The sequence below is a fragment of the Lissotriton vulgaris genome, chromosome 10, assembly GCF_964263255.1.
Source record: "Lissotriton vulgaris chromosome 10, aLisVul1.2, whole genome shotgun sequence".
NCBI lineage: Eukaryota > Metazoa > Chordata > Amphibia > Caudata > Salamandridae > Lissotriton > Lissotriton vulgaris.
In genome coordinates, this window is record NC_141698.1 from 131553837 (window position 1) to 131574029 (window position 20193).

Sequence of the window (20193 nt, forward strand, 5' to 3'; positions counted from 1 at the left end):
ATGGAAATAACGAGGCTGGTGAGACAGTGGCTAGACATAAAACTCGCTATTAACGTGTGGCCCAGCAAACTGATAAAATGGCTTGGATCAAAGGTAAAGAATGACCATGTTCTGGAGAAACATAAGTTTATGGCTCATGTAAAAAGCAGGAAAAGGAAACCAGGGTCGAGAATGCAAATGTCAACATTATTTCCCTGGTCTAACTCCAGAGGAGTGGAAATATTATTTTAATCATGGGAGCAAATTGGATCATCGAGTATTTTTTTTATCAATTTAAGTTATGAACTGGTGTGGGTGGCTGCAGAGATGTTTGAAATAATGTGCATGCCACTGCAATAAACAGATCAAAGTATCTAAGCTATACCTTATTTTAGTGTGCCCAAGGTGCACAGGTCTGGGGGAAAAGTTGTTTTAGCTGATGCTGCTGCATGAAACGATCATGCTTATGACTTTAAGAAAAGTAGGAGAATGAACTGACTACTGATAATACAACTTTATCAACTGGTAACGCTAATGTCCCTGCTAATAAATACATGTTTACAATTGATTCAGGGCAAACATAGTGTTAAGGTGTATTCATAATCCTAGAACCCTTGCGAATATGGCTTCCACAACAATTCTTTTAGAAGAAAATAATGTTTTTGTTTAGATAATTGCACCCAACGAGCTCCTCGTTGCCTCAGTAGGTCAAACACACACTTTCTCATGTCAATAAGATATGAATGCATATTTGAAATGAGATAACTGAGGCACATGTGAGAGCAAGGCATTCAGTGTACTATAGGAGCATTGGATATCGTTGAGGGGCAAATTGTGGGATACATTGTATTATAGCAACAGTTGTGCTTCGGGCACGCGACGCAGAGGTAATGTGTAAATTGAGACGTAGCTTGTGCTAAGTACAATAAAAGTTCTTGGGAAGGGCAATTCCATTCCAAGAATTTCAGTGCGAAAAAGGGAACTATGTTGATGTTTTGACCCTGTCATGTTATGTAGGGGGTCATAATCAGGACAAGACTAGAGTGGTTTCTGTTTCTATTGGTCAACGGGGCAGTGTATCATCTATCTTCTGAGACACCATCAAGAATTCACTAGTTCATCTCAATTTCATCATCACACGCGTCTAGCTGAGTGTGGGTCATTGTAGTTCCATAGGAAAGTGTATTGAGGCCGGTGCATATATAAGACGCTGCTTATTCCTTAAACATGTGGCCACACACTCTTCCCTGAGCTGGCTAGAAAAAGCCTTCTGCCTCCCCAAAAGACAGAAGCTACATTGCCACAAGAACGGTTTTATTCTTAATAAAAATACCCCCAACACACTAAAGGAGAACAATCTAATATTTTGTACTGGGCAAACTAATAAAGTAGGGAAAACCTTGAATGTGGGAGGGACCCCAACCTGTACAGTAATGACATACTGTAATGTCAGATTAAAGAAAATGGGGAGTAACACAGAGAAGGCAACTTTCCCTTCCAAACATAAATTAAGAGTGTGAACCTGCAACAGCTAGAGTCCTGATGATGACCACAAGAATGGCGACCAAGGGTCAAAACATGTGGATATTCTAAACAGAGAGAGAGGGATAAATAGGACAATGTATATGAGAAATAGGAGACACCAAGATTATCTCCTACTGATGCCTGCTATATTATTTTTAGGACAGGGCGGTAAACTTCGCTCCTCTGGCTGAGTTTGCAGAGAATTGCCCAGAGCGCAGAGTTTGGCAAAAACTCCGCCAACCATGCGTTATGGAGTTTTTGTTGCACACGGCTCACCGACATTAAGTTCGCAAGTGAGAAAAAAACATTGCTAGACTACCTCCTGGCAAGATTTCTCCATGCTGGCAGTCATGGCAGGTCGCTACCACTCGCATTGTGAAAGTTGCCGCTCACGTTGCGAAAGCTGTCACTCGAGTAGGAAATCTTCTCGAGCGGTAGAAATAAGCAGCACCCTCTGGTGTGCTGCATGAGGCTGTTCGAGCTGATTTTACAGCACGGGGCAAGCTCCTGGTGCAAAAAAATCACGGGACTCAGTAGAAACCTGCAGAGTTTTTAGGTAACTCCATGGAAATCCACAGAGAAAAACTCTGTGAGTTACGCCCACCCCTAACTATTATATGCATACTTTAGGGTATTGAATTAAGAGTTTTTTAAAGACACTGGCCTCAATGCACTCCAAGGGGGCTGCCTTAAATGCAGCTACATTTTTAATTTTAACAGTGTTTTTTATGAAATTATTCATAATAGCTCTCACAAGATGTTGCCACTTTCACTCAAACAAAAGTCTAATTTATATGTAAGATAACGTAATGTATAAAAGAAATCCGTATGTGAAAGGGAAATAATAAGTAATGTTACTATTTTCTTCTATTTCATGTTCTGTTTCTGAAAGATATTGTTGAAGACAATGATACAGAAATTATTAATGTGTTAAAGAAATTCAATTTAACGCCTTAACCGCAGTGGTTTTTCTGTTGCGGTGCGGACGTTCTATTAGGTGGGCGGGGCTGCGTCGGCCATTGGCTGACGGCAGCACTAGCGAGGTAGTGCTCCCGTCGGGCAACGGCCAACCGCAGCACGCAAGGGGTTAAGGAACAAAGGATCAGACAGACAAGCTCTATCTTTGACTAATGAGCAAATAATATTGATTCACAACAAGGTGGGGAGATCTTTCTTACATACAAGTAACTAGATCTTCGATGCCGGGTTACATTGTCTACATCGCTTTGTTACAAATCTTAAAATCAACAGGGCTAAAATTGCAAGGTAAGAAGGGGCTCATTCTCTGCTCATTCCAGAAGCTGGCTAGACAATGCCTTCTGGCGCCTCAAAAGACTGACGCTACACTGCCACGAGAACGGTTTTAATCATAATAAAAATAAAATGCTGCCAACACACACAAGAAGAGCAATCTTACACCAAACACTGGGCAAGCTAATGAAGGAGGGCAAATTTAAACTGTGTGAGGGAGCCTAATCTGTACACTAATGACATACTGCAATGTTAGATTAACGAGAATGGGTAGTAATAAAGAGAAAGCAACTTTCCCTTCCAAACATAAATTAAGAGTGTGAACCCACAACATCCATAATCCTGATGATGACCCAAAAATGCTGACCATGGGTCAAAACACGTACACATTCTAAGGGGGGGAAATCGATAGGATATTATATGTAAGAAACAGGGGACATCAAGCCTCCCCCCCCATGCTTGATATATCATATGCACACATTGAGGTATTGACTTTAGCATTATATAAAGAGAGTAGCCTCAGTTCACACCAGTGGGACTGCATTGAAAGCAACTACATTATGAATGTTAACATGAAAGTATTCATAATACATCTCACGAGGTGTTGTTACTTTCCCTCACGTAAGGGTCGAATTTAAGTCTAAGATGACATGTAATATGCGATAGATATCCATATGTGAATGAGAAATAATTAGCTGTGTTACTATTTTTTTCGACTTCCTGTTCTGTTTCTGAAAGATAACGTTGAAGACAATTACACACAAAGATAAATGTGCGAAAGAAATGTAACTTTGGGAAAACAGGGTCAGATAGACATACAATTTGACAAATTAGCAAATTACATTGATTCACAACAAGGTGGGGAGATCTTTCTTACATAGTAATAATTAGGTCCTCCGTGCTGAGTTGCATTGGCTACTCCCCTTTCGAACAAAATAGAAACTGAGCAGGGCTAAAGTTGCAAGGTGAGAAGTGGTTTATTCTCTGCTCAGCGAGAAAGAGGAAGCTATAAAGTAAAAAAAAAAACAATTATAAAATTAACATGCAAACTAAAAATCTATGGGGCATATTATCAAGGAGGGCGATAAGAGATTATCGCCGCTTTAGCGGCCGTTTTCGGCCACTAATCGGCGAATATTCTATCGCCCTATTAGCAAGCTGTCTAACAGCAGTTAGCGACAGCTTGTAGGCGATAGCGAGGGGTTTAGCCCCGCTTTGCATATCAGCGATATTTATCGCTAATGACTTGCAAAGTGGGCGTCCCCAACCTGTTCGCAACTAAAAACTGTTGCTAACATCGCTATCACCTATTATCAACTCAGGCGTAGCGAAGGAGATATTCGTGCTTAGATGGAAATATTCGCGCTAAGCGCGAATATCTCCAAAAGCTAACGTCTGCTCAGACCAGTTCTTATCCATTATATGCAATGGGAGGTGGATATTATTGCTAACACCCTATTGGCGTTAATGCGTGAATATCGCTGTATTCTCAGCGATATTCACGCATTTCGCCGCTATCGCCGGATATTTTATCGCTTTAGAGATAAACGTTGCTAATAGCACGTTATCTCTGCGATAATATCCGGCGATGCTTGGCGATAAAAAAAACTTGTTAAGCCCATTTAGCGATAAATATCGCTAGTTGTTGGAAATATGCCCCTATATTCTATATAAATAAAAAGGTTGGTTCAAAGCAACCACCCAAAAAGAGGCTGACCATATGCGTAAAGTTCCCCATCTATTTTGCGAGATTCCTTCAGTATACCAATGCCAAACATTCCACACAGCAGAATTGGGGACTTGTTCAATATGTTTACACAGTGTGCTTGGTTTGACGAAAAAGCAAGCATTGAGCACGAAAGTCCTGTGATATAGGCAGATAATTTAGAATTACCTTTGACTGCTTTGGATCAGTGCTATGCCACCGCAGTTTTAAAGTTATTGTTTTTCAGTTTTGTAGAGTATTTGTGCACTGATCTAAAGGGGGATAGTAGTTTTTGAAGTTTAAATGGGAGGGCATACCTGGAAAAAATATATGCAGCAAATTAATCTCAACAAATTCTCACTAAACCTTTTCTTACATTAAAAGTTATCTGCAAAATGTTTGCTACAAAAATGTAATCTGGGACACAATTTACTAAAAATCAGCCAGGAGAATTGATTCCTTTGCACAAACTTTGCAACATTTCATAAAATTCCATGACCATTTTCTGAAATGTGCAGGTACTAGTAGGAGATGGTAAGTTAATGATAGCCTTTTGCTGGGACAGTGAAGAGGTCCACCACAGCTGAATCTTCTGGGTACAGCATTACTTTTTGGTTACAGGGTATTTTTGCTCAGTATTGTTGGCTCGCACAAGTTGGGTTATAGCTTTCCATACACTACATTAGTAGTTAATTCTTTTAGTGTCCCTATCAAAGATGGTGATACTCCAGCGTCTATTTTATTATTTTCATAATTTTCTGGTGAACATTCCCTCTAGCACATTCTGCACACAATGCTTTCTATGGCACAAGTGTAGAGGAAGAGTAGCCCTGAACAAGTTGCAACCCCCTGCGGAGAAAGATGGGCTTGGTGCCCCAAACATTGAGCATCACTGCTTGGCAGAGCAATAGCCCACCTGCTGGCTTGTGGGACACCGAGGAGCTGGGGATTGCCCCCAGGCACAGAGCACAGCGGATGGTGTCGGAGGTGTTTCTCCCTCAAGGAACACCCCCGCCGATTTGTGGCTTGTTGCGGATGGCCAATGATAGCTTTGGGAGGAGCCTGCAGCTCATGATGGACATGACTCAATAGGCCCCTGGGATCCGACTGAGTGCCATACAAGCATTTAGAGAGCGGACCAGTGGGGAGGGGTTGGGGGATGGTCACCAACTGATAACCTTTGCTGACTAGGGCCCTCTCCCCCACATTGCAAGACCACTTAGTCTCCCTTAGAAGGTCCTGGGAGGGTGACAGAGGCCACAGGTTAACCCAGAAGATGTGGGACAGAGTTCCCGTGGAAGGTCTCCTGCAATTCTCGGTTCCAGTAAATACACCACAAAATCCTACATAGGGCATTTTTCACCCCAGCCAGGCACCACAACATCTTCCCTGTGTCTCCATCATACTGCCCTCGTTGCAACATGGCCAGAGTGGACATGTTGCACATGTTTTGGAGCTGCCCACTGGTCAGCAACCTCTGGCTAGGTGGAACAGACACCCTTGCCAGAAAAAAGATCCGAACTGAACTCAACTGTGTGACTAGCAGTGTGCTAGGGCTTTAGAGATGCAGAAGTGCATGGAACCCATGAACCACTTTATCGATTTGGCACTACTACTACTGTTGCATAGATTGCTCGCTATGCCCTGGAAGACTAGTTCAATGCCCGGGGGGGGGGGGCATTGGCAGGCAGCAACAGTTAAGTGGAATAAGGATGAAGCTTTAACGTTGGGATTTGATGCAGGGCCCGCCACATCTGGATGGGCGCCATGGGCGGCCTGCCTACTATGGCTGTATGTTGAATATCTTCTCCATCTTCCTTTTTATTCTTCACGCCTGAAATTGAACTGGCTCATTGTTTGAAATGTTTATTGAATCTGTAGAACATGTATTTGCTGATTACTGCCAAGGATATGGGGCTCTTGTTACTGTCTGTAAAGATGGTACTGAAAAGATTGTATGCAGTGATATAACCGTTGTTCCATTGACAATACAATTCGATAAAGATGGCTTGGAAAAAAATAATAGTAAATCCTTTAGGATTCCATATAACAGATGTAAGAATATAGATAACACAAAAAGAATATAATTTGCATTTCAGTCAACACACTACTATAGGTTACCATTGTACACTTTTAAGAAAAGTTGGTGATTTTTGCAAATTGCAGTGTTTGGTTTGGCCACATGTATGAGGGTGTCATGTTCTTCTATGTCCAATTCTCCCATCAGACCTTTCCGGCTCTCTGTTACATCCGTCGGACGCATTAGAAGCACCAGTCACCCTGTACAGCACACCACACTGAATGGAGACATACTAATACAGGATATCACCCTGGTGGGTGGCAATGAAAAAGGAATCTTTATCAACTCTGTGAAGCAAGAATCAATGGCAGAAAAGGCTGGTCTGCAGGAGGGACATCAGCTCTTACAGGTGAGTCGTTCCCTAAATCTTCTACTTGTTGCTCGCCTCTGTCTCAAAGCAGGACCAGTGAGTACTTGTCCAGTGGTAAAGATCACCACTAAATGAGAACTGGGGGCTGTTAGCTTTGTGTTTTTTCTATGATAGTACATATATATCACAGTACGTAAATGTGATTATAGGGAAGGCATGTCTAAGGGTTTAACAATTCATGTAGATAAAAAGCTCCCCCTTCAATTTCTGCCCATACCACCACTCTCTGACTCATACCAAACATCTCAGACTTCACTGGCCTCTAAAATTCCCTTTCCAAACTCTTCCCTACTTTATCCAAATTATCCAGCTAACAGGCACACATAACCACATCTCCCAATAGCTACTTACTTCTTCCCTTTACTAATCCACTACCATTAATCTACCCATCTCAAAATTATACAGTAAACGTATGAGATTTTAAGAATTTAACCCACACTCCACAATGAATCCACTCAGGAAAAAAAATGGCCACTAATCTGTTAACTTTTATCTCTAATCTTTGGTTAAAGCCACTCGCATCAAAGCACTTCAATGCCTTGTATGGGGTGGTAAGCACTATATAAATACAATTTACAGTTATAATTACATGAACTTCCCACAATTCTTATGAATACTGCAATTACTCAGATACTGGACTTTCACACCAATTTAAAGTGGTAAACTTCAGCCAGTTTTACAGGTGCAATGAAAACGGTGCTAATGATGACTTGCAAGAATACGGTACATCCATGTTAAGCCCTAATAGTGGCGGCTGGAGATTTTGCCAGGGAGGGGGTTGAGCGGGCCACATACGCACACATATGCACTCACTCACTCACACCCATGCATTCACAAACGCGCACACACACACACCCATTGACAACAAATTCATACATTTATATGTACACACACACATGCATCAAACATTCAAAACATAAAACTTACCCGCCCTACACTTCCCAGGGAGGAAATCCGCGGAGATCCGAGGAGAGTTGGAACTGCTGCCTCTTCTCATTGGCCAATGAGAAGAGGCAGCAGTTGCTCATTCGCCAAAGAGTTGGATGGGGGCGTCAGCGAGACTGTTGACACCACCACACTCTGTGACAAGGTGTTACTGAATGACACACAGCCCAGGGTGGCTTAAAACCAGTGCCGGGGTCCGAGGCAATCAGGGATGATCCTGCTCGTCAGGAGGGGAGGGCCTTGAGGCACTTTTTCCAGGCTGAGGAGGTCACGCCCACAGAGCTGTGAAATCCTCAGACTGGCAAAGTTTAGCTCCGGCAGGTCAATGCATGCGCATTCAGCACATGTCCAGCTCCTAGCTGCCCGACCGGAACAAGAAGAGGGCCTGCCAGGCTAACCTTTGCTCAGCCTCACTGACAGTCTTCTTTTCTGGAGAAAGATGAGTTCCTCCACCTGAACGTATGGGCCGCAGCTGAGCCCGAAGTAGAAATATTGGCACCAGCAAGAAAACAGTACAAAATTGAAAGCAAAACTATGCACTTGCTATGCACTTGTATAGAAGTAGAAAAAGTAGGAAGCTCTGTAAACTACAGACAGGCCAATAATTTACTATACGTTTCTATTAAAAAAAAAAATTGTGCACACTATCTACACGATATATACATTAGAAAAAAATCAAGCTATTTTTCAGCTTACCATGAAGTACTCTTAAGATTTACATACCGTGAATATTTGTTATCGTGCTATTAGAATCCCTGAATGGGTTTACTGCATAATAATTCACAGTGCCCAATATTTAGTATTGTATTACATGTAAATGGAACATTTGTATGCATTTCAATTACTGAAATCTGTACTTTATGACATTGCAAAACCTTGTGATGGTTTGTTTATTAATATTATTATAGGGACAAATATTTAGGAGCATGCAAATGACTTTGATGACCCTCTCATTTTTATTGGTTCTAAATCTCAAATGTGTTTTTTCTTTTTGGCAACGTTCGTGAGACTAATCCCGACACAAGGAGACCATACCATCAATTGACCACGGTGATTCTTAGGGTTACCTTCCTTGAGTGTAAAAACACCCCTTGACAATAGAAGAATCCAAGGAACTATCCAGCTTGTATCTCTGGACTTGCAGTTTGCCCAGAGGTACTTGTGTATTCCACTGAAGTTAGTCCTAAGGATTAGTGTGGTAACCAGAGTCTTGGTGACAGTGCAGGGATCCCCCACACACTGCCTTGCAAGCACAGCAGTGTGTGTGGGGAGTCCTGGAGATTCTTCAAGATTTGCACATCTATGGCTTCAATGAGGCAGCTGGTCTACCAGACACAAATGGGACGTGGGCATGGCTATACCACTGCCCTGTCATGGCCGGACAAACTTCTGCCACCAGCCGAGCAGGAGCCTGGCAGAGTAGTGCCAAGAATTAGGTCTAGGTGAAGGTTAAACTACCACCCAGGACTAAATAGACCCTTAAATGCCAAAAAAGATCACTAATCCAAGTCAAACATGGAGGGATCTCCTCAAACTGACTAAATGGAAATTCCAATTATTGACATCCACCAACCTGTGGAAAACCACCATTAAAATGTAAATACACAATTACGGATTACAGTTTGGGTAATCCTTCTCTGTGAGCACTCGATGTGCCCGTCAACCAGAGAGGATGTGGCTAATTGGCTAGAGCGGCCGACTTTGAAGCTGGGAAGCTAGGTTCGAGTCTGGTGGTAGGCTCAAACATCCTGTGATTCTGGGAAAATCACTTAATCTCTCCGGGCCCGATTCACGGAATGAATTTTAGACTCAATCCTAAACTTACTACTATTTTGGTATTCACAAAATGCACTTACTACTTTTGGCATTCACAGAATGAACTTACTACTTTTGGTATTCACAGAAGTTAGGATTTTGTCTTAAGTTTGTCTTAAGACAAACTTAAGACAAACTTAAGACAGACTTAAGACAAACTTAAGACAGACTTAAGACAGACAAGATAGACTTAAGACAAAATCTTAACTTAAGTCTGTCTTAAGTCTGTCTTAAGTTTGTCTTAAGACAAACTTAAGACAAAATCCTAACTTCTGTGAATACCAAAAGTAGTAAGTTCATTCTGTGAATACCAAAAGTAGTAAGTGCATTCTGTGAATGCCAAAAGTAGTAAGTGCATTCTGTGAATATCAAAATAGTAGTAAGTTTAGGATTGAGTCTTAAGTTCATTATGTGAATCGGGCCCTCCATGCCTAGAAATAAATGTGTCCGTCTATAATGCAACTGGTGCTCATGTAAAGCATTGAGTTTGCGCTATATAAAAACAGCAAGGAAAAAAAGTTTATAATCTGTATGTATGCATCTATCCAATGTTTGTTGAAGCATTAAAATCTGCAATTGGAATACATTCCCAATGCTCTAAAGTTAGAAACCAAGTAGAAGGATGGAGGGACAGAGAGGCTGGCTTGGGGGGTGGACAGAAGAGCAAAAATATACATTTGTGTGGCCTACATGTGCAAACTAAAATATAAAGGGCTTCATGTATCAAAGTATTTTGTGTTCGCGAACGCAAAAAAGGCTTTTTACATGTATCAAAACCCATTCTGCGATTTGGTAACCTGTTTCTGAATCGCAAAATGGGTTTGCGATTGGCTATTAGGAAGGAGCGTGTTTAGGGCATCCCTCCCTAATACTGAATCGCATCACTATGTAGGAATGTTTTGTGACCGAAATGCAGTTGCAAGACATTTGCATTTTACCACCTGCTGCAAGTAGCTGGTAACCTATTCGCAAATGGGAAGAGGTCCCCAAGGGACCCCTTCCCCTTTGTGAATGTTTGTTACAGCATTTCTTATGAGCAGGCAGTGGTACCAAGGACCACTGCCTACTCTTAGAAAATTAAAAAAAAACTTTTCATTTTTGTTTTTGAAACGCATCCCATTTTCCTTTAAGGAAACCCATTTGTATTTAAAGAAAAAAAAGATTGCTTTATTTAAAAGCAATCATGGGCAAGCAGGCCACCATACTGGTGATTTTAGCGATTCCTAGGGAGTCGCAAATTGCGATCTACCTCTTTAATGTTAATGAGGTATGGTGATTTGGTACCCCCGTAGGAATCGCTATATGAAACTCTTTCAGTTCCATACATTGTATATCGCGATTACCTAATTGCGATTCTCAGAAATGCGCAACTAGGTATTCGCAATGTAGAATTTTGATACAGGTAGCCCTTGATGCTGTCACGTTCCATGTGCACCCATGCTGGTGAATATACACCACACATGCTACATCTAAAGCTCCTTCAATCCCTCTTCTCTTTCATTATTTTTTTCAGCTTGAAATGGAATCTTGCAGAGCTCTGGTACTTTAATAGGCACAAAAAACACAGAAGAAATGCAAATAGGCAAATTACTTCAGCTAAAGTGAAGGGTTCATTGCAAGAGCAATGGTCTGATTAGCCCATGCCCCGCAGGCCCTTCTAATGTGCCCTAATCATGGTGCTGCATGTCTTCCTGAAAATGTGATAAAATACACCATGCCTTTCATCCCCGCAGCTGGAAGGTTGCATCAAAGGTGAGAAGCAAACCGTCCCCCTGGACTCCTGCACAAAGGAAGAGGCCCACTGGACAATCCAGAGGTGCAGCGGATGGGTCATTCTGCACTACAAATTCAACTATGAAGGTAAAGCTACCGGTTACACCCTGCACTAAAGGCAGGTTTGTTGCTTGAGGAGGTCATACCAATTGTGCCAGTACAATTATGTGGTAATACTGAACCCAGAATTAACAATACTGCATGGTAATACCGCATACCAATTCCTCAACCTCACACTCCACAAACACACTTACTCCAAACTTATCCACTCTTAACACAAACACCACCTTCCTTGCCCCCTCTCTCATACTCACAAACATATGTTTTGCAAACACCCATATTTCTGGCATCTGTTACCTACACAATTAGGACAACTTCATCAGCACACAGACAAGGCTCACACCACCTCTATTCACATTTGAACATTCACATCAGCTGATCTCTAATGACCGCAGTACCATTCACCAGTTTTATCATCCAAAAACATACCACATTGTCCCTGGTCTTTTCACTTTCTCCCATCCACATTCAAAAAGTCTCTGAGCACTTTTCATCTCCACCCACCCATCCAACCATACTTAATTTACTGACTACCTGGACACTGTAGCAAACGTCCTGGATAGCTTTGCTAATCTCATTCCATCCACTTTCACCACTACTAATGATAAGATCTACATGGACCTTTCCTCCTCCCTCAACTCCCACATCTCTGCACCCACCTTAAGTCTTGGGAGAAACATGAATATCATCCGAATATATGACGTTACAACGCAAACAATTACAACGCATGCTTTTACAACGTGGTTTTTACATGGCAACTACCATTACAGCGCATGATTTTACAACGCATGCCATTACAAAGCATTTTTTTAAACCACCATTACAATGCATTTTATTACAACGCATACCATTACAATGCATAATACTTGTAGTGCAACAGTAGGGTAAGTGTTGGATAGCGTAGGGGTAAAAATTACTATTCCCCCTCCAGTGATTGCAAGAGTAGGGAAAGTGTTGGATAGCATAGGGGTAAAAACTACTATTCCCTCTCCAGTGAGTGCAACAGTAGGGAAAGTGTTGGATAGCATAGGGGTTAAAATTACTATTCCCACTCCAGTGAGTGCAACAGTAGGGAAAGTGTTGGATAGCACTGGGGTAAAAATTACTATTTTCAAATACCCAAAAACCCATACCCCCCTAAAACTTAACATACTCCAATACTTACCTTATAATGCGTTGTAAGGGCATGCATTGTAGTGCCATGCATTGTAATGGCATGCATTGTAGTGATATGCATTGTAATAACATGCGTGTAATGGCATGGATGTAAGGACAGTTGCGTTGTAATGGATGTTTCCCCTATCATCCTGTATATCATGTTTCCCTCTTCATTCCTCCAGCCTGTCCATCTTAAATGGACCAACCACTACCCACTATCCTCAAACATCGCACTTAAAACCCTGACACAATGAAAGACAAAGCAAACCTCGACCACTACCTCCAGGCAAAAATACAAAAACTAAAACGCAATGACACTTGACCTCATCACAAGCATCCCAAAAAGTCGAAATAATCTACCATACTGCCAACTCTCTCGCTAACTTCCTAACCCTGAAGCCATTTACGCTTTTTCGAAGGGGGGTTATAATATGACTCACAAAAACGTTTTTTGAGAAAGATTTTCATTGAACATTCTGTGGTGCAAAATAATGAAATAATGGGAATGCTATTGTGGCTACCCTAGAACAAATCCTCTCCCATGGCAGTCGCATGGACTCGTTGTAGATTCACTTGTAGAGCTGGTGTTCTCTTTTCTTAGGTTGAAAATCTTGTACATTGCAGTATTTTGGGGGAACCTGAGTCCATGAAGAGGAGAGTCAGGAAATTGTGGCCAGTCAGAATACACCAGATGTCAATGGTTCCAGGGGCTGAGAGGAGTCTGGAGGGGCACTTACCATTGGAATTTTATTTAACCACTGTAGCTTAGGAAGTCCTATACTCCTAAGCGATAGTGGCTAAAGCAGTGGCGGGTCATGACCCTCAACACTTGACGGGTGTCGGGGGACAGAGAGACAAACCCAGTGGGGGGCAAAGATGCGTTGTGCTCTACGTTTTCTCCTATCGTCTGAAGTCAGCTCCATGGCAATTCATGGATCCTCAGGCAACCCCCTTCTGAAAATCTCAACGCTGCCCTCATGCTGCAGATGAGCAGCATGAGAGAAGTGCCAGGATTGGCTGGAGCAGGCTGCCTCAACGCTCTAGTGGGCACAGGAGGCCTCTTCCTGCTCTCCACCCAGCTGTCTGAGACAGCTATGTGGAGAGGTTTACACTTCGCTAGTCAGCTGGCTGTCACAAGACAGCCGGCCAAAGTGACTTGCCAGTCAGCAGCAGCCCCGCCCCCAAACACTGCTCAGGCTGGGACCAGTGACAAATAAAATGATAATTAATTTCATTACCGTTTTATTTTTCAATTTTGATGCACTGGCAGCAGGAGGGGACAACGCACCTCTGACCTAATGAGGGGGCTGCCGCTGGGCTAATACAGTTTCCACTTGGCAGACTTGCTCAGTGGTTCGCCAAACTCTGAGGTTCTCCCAGTGTAGAGCTCTTGGTGGTGGGGAATCACTGAACTACCCCCTTTTTGATTATGCATGGTTCACAAATACTAAGAAGTTTACAAAGAACTTTTCAGAGTTGCCAGTCAGCAGATTTCAGAACTTCACACACTGTGGCACATATGTTCTTCCCAAATGTAAAGCAAATATTTGGCCTCCAGGTCTAGAACTACACTAAATAAATGCCATTAATAAAAATGACTGACAAACTTTCGTATGATGTTGGCTTTTCCACATGTAATTGCACCAACCACCATTGCTTATCAACTTTCTCTCGTTGGTGTCCCATTCCTTTCCACACATCTTGCCTACAATTTCCCTCCAGCATATTTGGTCTAATTGGCATTAATATTATGTTTGGCAATTTGAATGTAAAACACTTATGTGCACACATCATTTCAGTTTTCTGACAAAGCTTTGGATGACTAAAGGCCCGATTCACAGAATGAACTTAAGACTCAATCCTAAATTTACTACTATTTTGGTATTCACAGAATGCACTTACTACTTTTTGGCATTCACAGAATGAACTTACTACTTTTGGTATTCACAGAAGTTAGGGTTTTGTCTTAAGTTATTCTTAAAACAGACTTAAGACAGACTTATTTATATGCTGATTTTCTTTAGATTGAACATCTTGCACATTGCAGCATTTTGGACCAACTTGATTTGATCACCAAGAGAGTCAGAAAATCTTGGATAGAGCATGTTTATGGAGGAACCCAGCATCAAGGCATTTTCTCACAATAACTAGACGAATGAGAATGTTTCAGCATGAACATCTATCAAAACAAATTCACCACTTTACGAAAAATCTGTGTCAGAAGTGCCATGTTCCAAGAAGAAGTAGGAGATTGCTCACTTTTGTATGAAAGAACACCAAAGAATAGCACCTCCCAGTCTAAGTACAGCTCATTGCCAAGCAAGAGACCAAATACCAGAGTACATTTCTGCCTGTGAATGTTTAAATACAAATAGATAGATTCTCTGAGGTGAATCTATCAAAAGCGATGTTATGCCTGTGTCCAGGACTTACTAATTTTGTGTTTAAATTGCTTGCTTGGTCTTTCCTAGAAAGGACGCTCGGTCTGCTCTTCGCTGCTGACATTTTGTTTGCAGCTGACTTTAAAAAATAAGGCTCTTGTATGGAGGGTCAAGAGCAATGTAAGCAACGTATGATTGCTTTATACTTTTTAGGGCTGAGTTGTAGGTAAAATAAATTAGGTTAATGGTGGGTAACTATATTCCTCTTTATTTCTACTCTTTATGCCCTCTCACATGGTAAAAACGAAACAAAAAGGGTCTTATTCTCTTCCCCTACATGTCTAAATAAAGAGTCGACATGTTTCTGACACTTTTTTTCCTAAAAAGGTAATTTGCATTCTTCAGGTCTTTAGCTCTAACTGGCTGTTATTCTTTACCACTAACTGGCCCTTTTCTAGGTTTGTTTATTATATGCAAGAGGGGAGAAAAAGAACAATACACTGTCCCTAACAGCATGTAACTGGAACCAGCTCTCCTACATCTATATTCACATGTCAGCAAACTTTTGAATGTTTCACTATTAAGGCTTGTTAGTAAATACTTCTGCCCAGTGACAGGTTTTGCATCTGTGCTTCAGAATATCAGTGGCACAATAAAACTGCCAGCAGAATATAAACCCAACGATTCTGATTTCCGGGGATTTCGAACTCAAACGTGGCAAATGGGGAGGGCAGAGGGAGCCCTGCTCAAGTGGAAAAATGCCCTTGGTATCCCCGCATTAATGGATAATTTTCACAAAATTGAACCTCGTGGTAAATGTCTGAGTTCCTTGTATCTAAATGAAGGCCTAATTGTCTGCTGCAGTTCTTATGACACCCAAGATCACAATACCCTGACATATGATGCGTGAGGATGTTTGCCAGTGATTGATTACATTTTGCTGAGAGCAGTAGATTGCACACATTTGATAATGTCGGTATGGCCTGGAGCAAGAAATTGACCATAATGCTCCCAGCAAGGCATAAAAGGTAAATGTAGAAGGGAATCTCATAGAAATAGTGGAATCAAATAACACATGGGATTTTTTGTCAAAGGTGAGGAGGGCCTGTTGAACTAATGTTGTCAAAAAGATATTGGATGATAGGTGCGAAGAAATTGTCAGACAACATTTTTTACCTATGTCAAGTAGTTGATAAGAAATAAACAGTTATGTCAAGGACTATCAAAGTTTACGTCACACCATAAACTCAATACGCTAGTGCTCTGAAAAATACCGACACTTCTCAGGAGAAATGCACAGTCAGTAGCTGCCAAACATCTATATGGGCTAGGACTTGTTTTACCTTACCACAGATTCTTCAACAATTGGGAGATCACACACAGATTGTTAAAAGGCAGCAAACACATGGCTGAAATTGAATGTGCCCAGGGTAAAACGCAGAATCCCCTCTAATTGGAAACACTAGGTGGCTTATTTATGAGCCCTTGTGTCACTTTCATGCCGCCGGTGCGTCACTTTTTGTGACGCGCCAGCGGACTAAAAAAAGTGCCTTGTTGCACCGTATTTACAAAGTGACGCATCTAGGTACCTGTGTCACTTTGTAAAACCCTGCGTCACATTATACCTACGTCAGGTATAATGTATGCAGGGGGGGCAGTCCCATGCAAGTAAGCCTTGTAAAAGTGATGCAGTGAAATCTATGAAATTTCACTGCGTCACTTCAAGGGCTTGCCCCATGTGAAAGGACACATTGCTGGAGTTGCGTTACTTTTGCAACACACTCCAGCAATGCGTCACTTTTGCGCCATACAGATACGTCAGAAATACTGAGGTATCTGTAACTCCTTGCGACATGATGAGTCATACAGTAAATATGACGCATCCAGTATGTCGCAAGGAGGGCGTAATGAAAAGTGAGGCATCGCTGTTTTCACGCAGCGATGCGTCACTTTTTATAAATGAAGCCCCAATAACCTAAACTCTGCCTATACTTTCCCATTGTCTAAAACAATTCTCAATGCAGAATTTGACTCTGGAACCTTCCCCAATGACTTCAAAGTGTCTTATATCAAAGTTTCACTTAAGAAGTCTGAAATATTCCATTAGGGACCACAACAATTATAGATTTATCAGAAACAGTTACCGAATGACCATACTAATTGAATGAATATCATATCAGTAACTTAACGGAGTACATCAATACAGATGACTTCCAAAGCTGTAGTGGCGGCTTGTAGGGAACAGGGGAGGTGAGGCAGAGAGGATTTTAAAAAACACTTACGTTTTCCGCCGCCTCTCCTCCATCTCCGCTTCTCTTCGCTTCCTGACACCAGTCCGGAAGAAGCTGTAGGAAGCACCCAGGCACACAGTCTCCTCTGAGCCAATCACAACACTGCAATGCAGCGTTTTGATTGGTCTGCGCACCATGGATAAGCGCTCAGACTGGGACAGGGAGCCTGTGCATATTCCCCACCAGGCTGCGCATTATAACCTGGTGGGGAATATGCAAAGTGCGCATGACTGTTTGGCCGGGCCACTTAAGTGTGCACAAACTCCTCCTCCTCGCTGAGCCACCAGTCCCACCTGCCCTAACACAGCCTCGCTTTAGCGATAAATAAATTGATTATAACGGTGTTATTATCATTTCATTTTTCCCTTTTTCACTGCTTTAAGAGCAGTGGTGTCCAACTTCGTTACAGGACAGATTAATTTCTTATTGATAAAAAACAGGCAAATAGAAATTGTACTGCCACTCTTATTCTTCAGCATGGTACATCATCCAAATCTCCTTCAATGGATCTCTGAGACAAGGTTCTTCAAGATAGAACAATGGACTAGATCTCTTGTTCCTCTTACCTTTCTCTCAATCACCCTGTTCTTTATTGTGTAACTCATCGGATCACTGTAGTACCTCTACTGCTCAACATCTACATCAGCCCCCTTCCCAACTTGATTCATTTCTTTGTATTGATCTACTAAAAGTACATAGATGTCAAACAGGTCAACCTGATAGCAGAACAACAATTCATTCAAATGCCTGCACACTATACCTCAGCATTTTGTAATGCAGCTAATTAATGGGTGTCCAAGTCCTGTCTAAAGCTAAATATCAACAAAACCAAAGTCCTGGAAGTTGTCCAGTTGGTTGTCTGACAGAATATCCTGAACAAAAGTACTGAGAGAGACAAATATTTTGTCAAAAATATCTTTTACTATAATATGGTGTCCCCACACTTATATCGGAAACAGCCAAAATACTTAGCCACAAATATCCTGGAACAGAACATCAACCAGGAAATAGTTAAGAATATTGTTTTTCAATAAATATCGATATTAAAGTAGTTTATTTAAAGAAGCAAATTATTTAAAAATTAAATAATGTCAAATAGTTATAATCATATATATATATATATTCACTGAAAAAACCATAGGTTTCAGGCCTTATATAGTTAGGAATTAGCATATAAAAAACCTTTGAAATTCACTGAAAAGCCATAGGTTTCAGGCCTTATATAGTTAGGAATTAGCATTTAAAAAAACATTGAAATTGCTCCTATATAGTTAGTTGTACTAACTATATTTTGCGCACCCGCAATCCACTGCTGATGATGTCACATATTACATCATTCATGACATGGTCAGTGACATCACTGATGACATCACTGATGACATCTCAAATGACATCACTGATGACATCACTGATGACATCATCGAGTGACTGTATGTTTCTGTAAAGTTTAAATATGTTTTACATATTGAAGAATGAGTGGATGTATAAGTGTCTGGATGAAGGATTTAGTAGGTGCGTGACTGACTGTATGAGTGAGTGATTAATTTTGTCTTACTGAATGCATGGGTTAGTGACTAAACTCTCTGAATGTGTGCATCAGTATGTCTGTTGTTGTGTAAGCTGCTGCATGTGTTGATCAGTAGCTATATGAGTGGCTATATGGGTTATTGATTGGTTGCCCAAGTATTTGTATGGGAGACTGAGTGTGTGTGTGTGGGTGGCTGGGAGGTGTGTGACTGTGCATAGATGTGTGAGCAGTTTTTTTTTTTTAATTTAATTTAATTTAAAAAGAACTTATAGAGCGCACGTACACTGAGTGAGTTTCATGGCGCTGGCGAGGTCCCTAAAAGAATAAAAGCAGTTGAGCAGTTGATTCACTAGTTGTATGGGTTCAAGAGTGCATGTGGAAACAGGTGTATGGGCGGTTGACTGTGTGCATGTGTGTGTTGGTGAGTGAATGGATATCTCAGTGCTGCATTTCCAAGTAAGTACTGAGGCACAGGAAAGCAGAAAAACAAACGTGTAGAACTCAAAAAGGGGGCAGGGTAGAAGCATCCTGACCCCCCTAGGCCTGCTCAGGGGGTCCCACAAGGCCCCTCCGGCCCCCCAAATTCTTTTTTCAGAAAATCGCGGGGGTACGCGCACCGTACAGAGTACAGTAAGTTTACAGTAAGCTTACTGTGAGCTTACTGTACTCTGTATGGTGCACGTACCCCTGCGATTTTCCGGAAAATAAAATTGGGGGGGGCCTTGTGGGACCCCCTGAGCAGGCCTAGGGGGTCAGGGTGCTTCTACCCTGCCCCCTTTTTGAGTTCTACACGTTTGTTTTTCTGCTTTCCTGTGCCTCAGTCTATCAGTCTACCGAGGCACAAGATGGCTGCCAACAATTTCTGTTTTGGAGTGTTGACAGACAGTGGCAGCCAATCAGCATGCAGCTCATACTCGGGAAGGGACAGAGTACGGTAAGCATACGTGCACTCACGGTGTCCAACATATAGATATATAATTTGGGAAAATTCAATTTTCTTAACTACTGGAGCGATTTTCACCAAATATAAAAAAGGCACTACTGCATACCAGTCCCTACCATTTTGCCAAGTTTGGTGTAATTCCATTCAGCCATTCGGGCTGTAGCCGTGTCTAAAGGTCCTATGGAAAATTGCATTGGGCTACATTTCACATTCAATTTTTTCAAAAACTACTGCAGGGATTTACACCAAACATACAAAAGGCACTGCTGCATACCAGTCCCTACCATTTTTCCAAATCTGGTGTAATTCCGTTCAGCCGTTCGAGGTGTAGCCTTGTCAGAATGTCCCTATGGAAATTAACATGGGGAAAACACGTTTTTGGGACCCCCT

General features: G+C 41.8%; 1 protein-coding gene across 4 annotated transcripts in view; it reads left to right on the forward strand.

Annotated features, from left to right (window-relative positions):
• Positions 1 to 20193, forward strand: part of CARD11 (caspase recruitment domain family member 11) — a 663926-nt gene that overhangs the window by 519905 nt on the left and 123828 nt on the right. For all 4 annotated transcript variants that reach the window (XM_086940703.1, XM_086940702.1, XM_086940700.1 and 1 more), the window contains exons 15-16: positions 6687 to 6888; positions 11403 to 11529. In XM_086940703.1, the coding sequence (XP_086796829.1) occupies positions 6687 to 6888; positions 11403 to 11529 (329 nt within the window). The remainder of the gene's footprint in view (positions 1 to 6686; positions 6889 to 11402; positions 11530 to 20193) is intronic.